The sequence below is a fragment of the Molossus molossus genome, unplaced genomic scaffold (assembly GCF_014108415.1).
Source record: "Molossus molossus isolate mMolMol1 unplaced genomic scaffold, mMolMol1.p scaffold_m16_p_12, whole genome shotgun sequence".
NCBI classification, from domain to species: domain Eukaryota; kingdom Metazoa; phylum Chordata; class Mammalia; order Chiroptera; family Molossidae; genus Molossus; species Molossus molossus.
In genome coordinates this window covers 89,328,381-89,338,157 of record NW_023425347.1, presented here as the reverse complement: position 1 = coordinate 89,338,157, position 9,777 = coordinate 89,328,381, and the positions used below count along the sequence as shown (strand labels likewise).

Genomic DNA, 9,777 nt, shown 5'->3' with positions numbered 1-9,777 from the left:
AAGATCCAGACTTTGGCACCAGGAGCTACAGCACCAGAATCCAGGGCTCCAGTGCCCAAAGAGGAGAATTATCGGTGAGACCTTGAAAGGCATGGGTTGGCACCCTTCTATTCCCACCAGCAGAGAAGAACCACCGACTTTCCTGTATTCTCCGTTGATCACCAGAGGCAGCTTCCTTTGGACTGTCAGAGCTGACAACCGGTGAAGAATGGCAAGGAGGCTATAAGTGAGAGGTGGTCACCTTAAGCAAGCCAGTTTCTGGCCAGTGACCCAGGAGCAGCAGTAGGAAGAGGTTTTTGAAAAACAGCATCTGAAGTTGAGCATCTGAGGCAGCAGTGTGAAGGGAAGGCAAGCCTCATGACAACGCCCTTAGATTGGCAAAACTCCAGGAAATGGAAATAGGAGCAAAACATTCCTGCCCCTGAAAGTATGGTAGGTGCTCCCAGGCCTCCAGGACTGCCAAGTCTGTTGCAGACCGGGGGAATGAACACTGGTTCTCACACTGAGTGGAGGCAGAGGAGATGACTCAAGCAGCACAGGAGACACACCAACCTGTGTTATGGAAAGTGCTAGCTAGCCAGGAGATACTGTGTGGCATTTGGCAAGGCATGGGTGCCAAAAAGGGCTGCAGAGACCACCTAATCTAACCCCTTCATCTTACAGACTGGAAAATGAGGCCTAGGGAGCTTCTCTGAGCTCAACCCCATGGCATTAAAAGGTCCCAGGAAAGCAATCAAAGGCAGTGGGAAGGACACGTTCTCCAAACCCATTTGGATGACACCTTCCAAAAGCGAGAATCACCCCCCACACCCCAACCAATGGGATGATGGAAACGGAAGAATCTTAGTGTCAGATTTAGACCCTTAGAAACCATTCATTTCAAATAACTCATTTTATAGATAGGGAAACTGAGGCAACGTACAAAACCATGAAGAAAATTCAGCTTTCCTGATTCCTGCTCTCTTTCACTATGAAGGAAGTGTCTGCTTCATAAAGTAGCCTTTGAAAGGGGATCCCTTCTTTGAACTAAGAATGCTACAGAAAAAAGTGTCAAGATTATATGGTTCTTTTTAACTTCCCCATGTGATTATTTATGTGGCTTCCTGAAAAGTTTGCTGCATTATGAACTGTATAAATCTGGGGCCCTTGATGGGCATGTGTTACCTTCCCTCCCATGAAGTCATGATGATAGCTGTTTGCAGAAATCATGGGCCCACCTCTAGGAATGCATCAGCTTGGTAAAGTGCGATACCTCCAACATGGGAGATAGAGGAAGAGGAACAAAGTCCATACCTTTCATGGAGCTATTGCTTTGTGGAGTGACTAAAGGGAAAGCGCTTCTTCCTGTCCACTTTCCCCTTTGCCGGGCGCTTCCTAGAAGGCAGAGTATGCTGGGTCAAGCCCAGTTTAGTCTGGGAATTGTCTAAAAGTGGAAACAAAGTCAGCATGAATTCTCCAGCCATAGGAGAGGAGCAGGCAATGCCAGCAGCATTATTGTGCCCAGGGAAGGAGATGCATGAAGTTTCTGCACTTCCAGGCGCCTCTGTACGGTGAGCTGAGAGCTGGGGTTGTGGGAGGGATGATGTCAATCCAGTAGGTGGGTGGGCACCCATGTGCTCTGCCCCCGAAACAGTGGTCAGCAAGGGGGCCAGGTCACAGTCCCATAATCCCTTAGAGGCAGCACAGACATCTTCAGTAAAGTCTGAGGAACCCCAAAGGGGAAAGGAATGGAAGCCCCCTAAATGGAGCTGATGGCTGGTAAGTCTTAGTGTCAGTGCTTCCTAGGGCAGACAGTGAACTGAATGTGGTGAAGAGACTAAGAAATCTGAACATTAACCACACAGAAAGGCTGCTGTTGTATGGTGGAGATATAAGGAGTTTCTATATCATTCCCTATTTGGGGGCCAGAGTGGCCCACCCTACCTGGGGGACAGAGCAGGGACAAGGAGAGAGGACTCATGCATCAATCGGGGAAGGCTGGGCCTGGGTGACTCTGTCCAGCTTGTAGTTTCTGATCTCCTCTGGCCAACTGGCAAAAATGACCTGAGCCACAGTCTGGCTCTCTGCCACTATCTCCAACCAAGGCCTGGTGTGTAGCCCGGTTAACTGGCCTGGGATCCTTCATAGATGAGAAGGTGGAAGAGCTGAGAAGCAGGAGCAGAGGAGACAGCTGACCTCACCCAGCTGGCTCAGTTTTCTTCAGCACAGGGCCTGGCTGGTCGTAACCGTTCCTCGGCCTTAACTCGCCCCGGCTCTGACAGCCCCTGCTTCACGGGCAGTTCAGACTGTTCAGACTGTTCCAGGGAGTTGTGAGGTCGCCTGTAGACACTGAGTGTGCAGTCATCACCTTCCTCCTGTGCCAATAAATGACAAAAGTGAGCTGTGAAGGACCATGTAGTGAATAACAAAGATACTGTCACTTCCTACCCAATGGTCCTCTCCAGCCTGGCAGAGGGAAATATAGCACAGACAGACCATAGCATAACTGCAAAGATAAGCTACGGCCTGAAGACAGGCCAATATAAAAGTTCCATGGAAATCAGGGTAAACTACAAACTCCAATCTGCTAGGAGCTCCTAGGGTAGACTGGGGGGGGGGGGGGGGCACAACTGAACAGGAGCCCTACAGAGTACAAGGCCAGGAAGGGGGCCTGGGAGCGGTACCCCTACGTAGTAGCCAGCATTCCTCTAGTTCTGCACATGCAGGCTGCATGCTTCTCAGGGCGGTCACTCCCTTGGTGGGTAAGTGCTGCAACAAGCTGGACAGCTCCTTCCTACTTCCCACCAACAACCTCAGGTGCTTTCCCTGTGATATGCCATGTCCTCTCTCTCTCATCACACATCCCTCATCATATCTCAGACAGACAAAGCTTCAGAGGGCTAAATACCCATCTTTCTCCACTGCTCTTCTACCAGACGTCTGCCTTTTTTATGGTTTGCTTTGGTGCTCTGAAGCAAATAAATGCAGATCAAAAAATACAAGTATGAGTGAGAAAGGTTGGCAGGGTACAAAGAAGAATGGATTTAGAGACAGATATCCTGGATTCAAATTTTAGTTCTTCCAGTAATTCACTTGGATGGCCTTGGTGTAAGGCACTGTCCGTCTCTGACCTTCAGTTTCTACATCTCAAAAAAGGGGGATACTGCCCATAGCTGTGGAGAGACTGAATGAAGTAAGTGGGTGGGGAAGTGCCTTGTCAAGTGTTAAGTGCCCTGTAAAGACTTTCAGGGGCTTTTCACGTTAACAGTCACCTGCCTTTAAAAGAAGAGAACAGTGTCAACAGTCCGAGTGCCATCAACACGGGCTCCACATCTGAAAGATACTCACAGGGGCTTCCCCTTTTAATGCTGTTCTGACAGTCTGACCCTCAAATGAGGAGCTTCTGGATTTATCCTGTAATGACCTACATGAACCTGCAGCCCTGCCCACAACTGATATAATGGGTTTGACAGGTGTCTGGGGCAAAAAGATGCTTGGGCATAAAGCCTATAAAGTAGGCCCAGTGTAAGCACGAGCTCTCCTCATCCTCTGTATGCCAGCAGCTGGCAAACATCCACTGTCTGAACTGAGACGGCCTAGAACTCGTTTCCCGGGCTCCCATCTCAGCTCTACAGAAAGGGTGCCGGGCTTCCTCCTCTCACTCAGAGCTTCCCAGCAGCTTCAGCTGCTGCTTGTGATTCTAGGTGCTGCTCTATGGAGCCAGAAGGGGAGCTCCTTTGGCTACACTGCAACCAAGAGAACAGAGGCCCTATCTCCTCTTTTGAGGCCTTCGTACATGAAGACAAATGGAAGAGAAAGGGAGGGAAGGATTTTGGGAATTCATGCTTCTCTGTCCACTACCTTCCCCAAGGTCCTTTATTCTTTAAGGGCAAACCTACCGTTATCTTCAACAGTTCTCTGAGCTATCCACTGTTTCCCAGCCCCACAGTTCCCTTAATCCTGAGTCACACAGGCCAGGTAAGAGAGGCAAAGGAGAAAGGGAAAGTGGGAGGAGGGAAAGGACAGCAGCAGCGGAGAGAGAGGGAAGGAAGTGGGACTTACCATGCCTGCCAAGTAGTTCCAGGTGGTAGCTGTGACAGCATCTCCTACCCGATTCCGCCGAGTGAGCATCTCTGACACAGTGAGGCTACTTTGGGTCCTTCTAGAAGAGAGCTCAGGAGCATCCCCTGGGTTTCCTACCCTTCGAGTACCCTGCTCAAAAAGGTACGACCTGGGCTGTTCAAGGTCTGAATAGTCTGTGGAGGACCTCTGGGTGTAGGCATTGGTAGATACCACGCTTTTACCTATTTGAGTTGGGAGGTCTTCTAAAGAGTTCAAATCTCGCCTGCTCTTCCAGGCATTCCGCACAGTGACATGTCTGGCATCTGAAGGGCTCGCCTCTGAAGGGGCACTATGGTTTTTCCACCTGATTGTCTCTGCAGGGGGTACGTGATTATTCCTCTCCACCAGGTCCGATGGCTTGATTATAATGCTGCTCCGAGAGACCACTGTTTCAGGCCTGTTCTTCAGGGGCCCATCTCCCATTCTTTCAGCTTCTGTGAACTGCAAGGTGATGTCATGTTTGTGAATGGAGAGCTCAAAGGGAGAACTGACATGGTTGCTAACTGATGTGAGCTCTGATGACCCAACCTGGATGTTGCTGGTAGATGTGTGCCTCTCCCGCAGGACCTCACCTGGAGCGGCTCTAGGGCTGCTGCTGCTGCTATTGCTGCTGCTGTCAGAGGGGTAGATAGTAATGCTGCTTGTCACTTTGTTTGGCCCTGGTTTGGAGGTGGATTTCTGTTTCTCCAATATGGCCTCAGTTCCAGACCCTCCCATGATTTTTTTCACATCTTTATCAATGATGACAGGTTTGATGACAGCTCTAGACCGCAGGGCCTCTCTGGGGCTGAAGGGCCTTTGACTTTTAACCCCAGCACCATTGGCCTCTGGGAACTCCACGGCATTGGTGGAGGCTCTGACAGTTTTCACAGATTCATTTTCTGTCCCAGCATCTTTATCATTCTCGAACAGGGCAGTTCTAAGGCCCCCTCGGGATTTGGCTTTTTCTCTAGAGTTGGGCTGTTGTTTGAGCTCTGGCTCCGGGGTGATGGTTGTGTTTACCAATTTGGCAGTAACAAGAGATGTCATGTCCATATCGTCATCTGAGTCTGGCTTCTCTCTGCCACTAGATTTGATGACTCGACACCTCAGGGCCTCATGCTGACTGCTGTCTTCCATCACAATTGCTACAGATTGATCAACTCCTTCTTTATTTGGGGTTGAAAAATTCTGAAGGATGTTCTCTTGGCTTCTGGAACTATAAGGATACTTTGACAAAAGTGGAGCCTTAGAATTAGGGAAACTGGTATCAGCCTCTGGGCCGTTGGCAGCCTTTTTGCCCTTAGAGAGCCCTTCTGAGGAAGATCTTCGCGATGAGGCTAGAGCACCAATGGCCTTAGAACTGCCAGAGTCTGCAGCCTGAGCTGCCTGACTTCCATTGCTAGGCACCTGCCCCCGCTTGCCAAAGAGGGCCTCCGTGCAGGTGTCAGAAGACTTGTCAGCTCTACCCAGTATGTCACTGGGAACGGATCCATGGGTGGTATCACTAAATGTTCGTGTTGTCTTCTCTACTTTTCCCTTCAACCCACTCTCAGTACCTAGCTTGGGAGTACCCTTCCACACTTTATTGTGCTCCTGAGCAGCTGGGGGGTAGCGGCTAAGCACTGATGGCTGCTCCCTGGACTTCTTCCCTTCACTTTGAGAGGAGCCAGATGCAAATCGATCTTCAGTCCTCTTTGTCTCCTGAGTCCCACTATCTGTCCCTGCCCCTATGTTGGAAGCTTTGGCTGCCCTCCTGCTGGTGAAACCAGGAGAGGAAACCTGCCTGGTGCTCAGAGAATAGTTTTCATTGTTAAGAGCAAACTCCCTGTTTCGGTGCCTTTCCCGCTTATGCTGAGGGGACAGTTCCCGAGATGTGTGCTTGGACACAGACACCTCATTCCCATGACCTCTAAACTTAGTCCTCTCATGCCTGCCTTTGCTGGACAGGAAAGCATCTTCCCCTTCCACCTCCCCATTCTCTAACTCTTTCTGTTTCTTGATTTGTAGCTTTATCTCCTCCAGCTGGCTGGCTAAGAGTTTGTTTTTATTTTGTTCACTTAGGTAATTATCCTGAAGGTCATTATTTTTGGCCCTCATTTTCTTAACCTCTTCTTCCAAAGATTCAAAATGCTTGATTTGTGTCTTAAGTTTCTCAATCTCTTGGTTAAGGTCTTTGACTTTATTGTCTTCCTGATTTCGGTTCTTTTCATTTTCGGATTTATTTCTTGTTTCATTCTCTACCTGCTTTAGATAGTCCAGCGTGCCCTTCCTTCTTGATTCTTTGGATGGCACTGTGGAAGAGATACCATCCTCAATCCGTAGGTCATGCCTTTCCAGAAGGTTAGAAGCATTCCTTGTATAATCTCGGTTCATTTTTTTGTTCTGCTCCAGTTTTTGAGTGAGCTCTTTTATAAGTTTCTCATTTTCTTTCTCCTTTTCATTCAAGTATTTTCTCTCACTTACAAAGCTCAGAGTTAATGATTTCAGCTTTTCCAACTCTGACACTAAACTCTGCTCAGTTTTATCTAGGCGGTCCTCAGAAGATTCGAGTTCTTTCACTTTGACCCTGAGCATTTCCAGCTCAGAGGAGATTTTCTTCGTCAGGTTTCTCTCCTCATTCAGGCTCAGACAGAGTTGGGTACAGTCATTCTTACTCCTGCTAAAGGCCTCTTCTAGCTTCTCCAGTTCGGCCATTCGTTTCTGAAGCCGCTCAATCTCAGATTTCAGCTCCCGGGTGAGGTTTTCCTCCTCTTCAAGTTTCTCCTTCATCAGCTGACACAGGTCCTCTGCTCTCTTAATTTCCTCATCTTTGCCTTCAATTCTCAGCACTCGCTGGCGCAGCACTTCAATCTCTGCCAGCATGCTGGAGTTGCTGCCTTCTGCCTGAATCACCTTGTCCTGGAGATCCAGCAGCTCATCCTCTGCCTTCTGGAGGTTTTTTGTGGCTTCTTCCAACTCATCAAGGCGGCGGCTTAGACTCTGTAACTTAAACCGCAGGTGGCGGCTGGAGGCAGCATCCTTGTAGTTTGTAAACTCAGCCATGTCTACTGTCAGCCAGTGTGAACTCCAAGAGGCATCCAATTCCACTCCGGGGGATGAGAAATGGTTACCTTTTTCTTGGCATCCACAACCTTCTTTGGCAGCTGGAGACCATTTTCACTCTATAGAAGGAAAGCAGAAAGCATGTCAGGCAGCAAATATAAAATCTGCAAGTCATCTCCCAGCTTCCATATGTGATTCTTGTGCCTAAAACATAGCGGTTACTCTTAATCTGAATAAACCTGCAGGATAAGACTGGTTCCTCATGGCTGATAATGAGCTGGTATCTAGTTTTAGCCTAATGAAGAATGCAATGAGTGACAGCATGGCAAAAAGACACAGAAGAATGGCTTATTTCGCCCTGGTTGGTTTGGCTCAACGGTTAGAGCATCGGCCTGCGGTCCAGAGAGACCCGGGTTCAGTTTCCGCTAAAGGCATGTGCCTTGGTTGCAGTTTGTCCCCGGCCCTGGCTGGGTTGTGCAGGTGGCAGCCACTTGATGTTTCTCTCTCTCTCCCCCCCTCCCGCTCTATCTGAACAAAAATTGGAAAAAATGTCCTCTGGTGAGGATTAAAAAAAAAAGAATGGCTCATTTCTCATGGCAGGCTATGAGAAAACCTTTACCATTTGTTATCTGCATAATCTCAGGATAGTCATTAACTTTCCTATAAATCATTAGGTAAACAGCCTCAGTTTCACTTAGTTATAAAATAGGGATAATGATGCCTATCACCTCTCTCCCCAGTACTGTTCTGAAATAATGCATGGAAAGCTCTTCATAGAAAAGCAGTAAACAATCCTAAGAATATTAAGAACTACAGCTTCAGGGAAAGAAGTAGACTAGTTTTGTCTTTGTTTTTTTTAAATCACTTTATTGACATAGAAAGATAACAGGACCTGGGCTTTATCAAGGCAGAAAGGGAGGACAGTATGCCTACAGTAGGGTTGGGGAACATCTGGCCCATGAATACCAGCTAACATCACACGCCTCACCAAATTAGCCTGACCAAATATAACAGGCTAATTTTTAAGTTGATAATTTTGTATGGCCCATGAATTATGTTATAAATATCCAAATGGCCCTTGGTAGAAAAAAGGTTCCCCAGCACTGGCCTAGAGAATGTATACTCTTGGGCCTGCCTTCACTTGAGTTCACAGTTCAAATTTACACTGCTTGAGTGGTCTAGGATGACTTGCTCTCACTGAGAATCAACCAAAAAATTGTCTCAGCCTGGTAATATTCCTGGGAAATCTACCAGATATAAACAAAAACAGTCTGGAAAGAGATTTTACCAAATTCACACAAGAGCCCCACAGATAAGTCTTGCTGAACCTGAGTTTGCAATTCTAAATTACAAAACAACTAAGGCCCACTCTTGTACAATGACTGAACAAAGGAGATTTACAATGAGAACCAAAGTATGACAGGCCACAGACCATAAATTAAGTACATTCTAATATTTAAAGTCAAAAGAAGGAATCAAAAAAGGGAGACAATAACAAGATGCTATCAACAAAAATCAGAAGATTTTAAAATTAACCAAATAAAATTGCCAAAAATGTAAAGAAAAAATCGCAAATAGATGCAAATAAAGAATGTAGTGGTTAAGAAGAAATAAGAGGAAATTACAAAAGGCAGCACAGAAAGATTGAAAAAGTGAATGAGAGGTTAATAGAAAAGGAGAAAATACAAACGAGGTCCCAAAATGAAGAAATTTAACAAGTAGTACAAAATGAAAAACAAGACAGAATGGGGGAAGAGGAATATTTAAAAAGCAACTAGCTAAGAATGTTCAAGAGCTGATAAAAGATATGGAATGAAGCCTCATATTCAGGGAGCAAAATTCCATCCAAAATAAAATCTGTGTCTAGATGAGAACAAAAGGAAAATGAAAACCTAAATGTTTAAATACAGACCCTCAGTGAAAGAACTATTTTTTTAATGTACTTCCGAGTACAGAAACTGATCACTTAAGGAAGGCACGAGATAGAGGAAGGAATAATAAGCAAATAAATTTGACCCAAACAAGCACTGAATCAGTTAATAACAAAAATTAATTGCACCCTGGCCAGTTTGGCTCAGCGGTTGGAGTGTCGGCCTGCGAACCAGAGAGTTCCGGGTTCGGTTTCCACTAGGGGCACGTACAAAAATAAATAAATAAATAAAAATAAGACACGTTTTTTAAAAAAAATATTAATTGGGCAGGAGGGGCAGGATAAAATCAAAGTGGAACTAAAGCACTGGACAATAATAACATGTAAGTCAGAGAGAAATCAGAATTCAAGTAAAACACTGTATTCTTTGGGAAGAGAGGCCACAGTTATTGTAACTAACTTCAGACCTTATTAAGAATAGATATCGCCTGGCTGGTATAGCTCAGTGGTTGAGCATCAACCCATGCACTAAGAGGTCACGCGTTCGATTCCCAGCCAGGTCACATGTCCACATTGTGGGCCAAATCCCCAGTGGGAGGCATGCAGGAGGTGGCCAATCGATGTTCTCAATGATGTTTCTATCTCTCTCTCCCTCTTTCTTCCTCTCTCTCTAGAATCAATAAAGAAACAAATTTTAAAAAGAATAGGTATTATATACTAAAGAAGGCATTAATAAAGAACTCATATAATGTTAATTAACAACAAAAAACAAATAACCTTTT

General features: G+C 46.3%; 1 protein-coding gene across 2 annotated transcripts in view; it reads right to left on the bottom strand.

The window, feature by feature from the left end:
* Nucleotides 1-1,044: 1,044 nt before the first annotated feature.
* LUZP1 (leucine zipper protein 1) overlaps nt 1,045-9,777 on the bottom strand; it is an 84,594-nt gene continuing 75,861 nt past the window's right edge. For both annotated transcript variants that reach the window (XM_036257059.1, XM_036257060.1), the window contains exons 3-4: nt 4,042-7,244; nt 1,045-2,354 (exon numbers count right to left, since the gene is read on the bottom strand). In XM_036257059.1, coding sequence (XP_036112952.1) covers nt 2,190-2,354; nt 4,042-7,125 — 3,249 coding nt within the window. In that variant the 5' untranslated portion in view covers nt 7,126-7,244 and the 3' untranslated portion in view covers nt 1,045-2,189. The remainder of the gene's footprint in view (nt 2,355-4,041; nt 7,245-9,777) is intronic.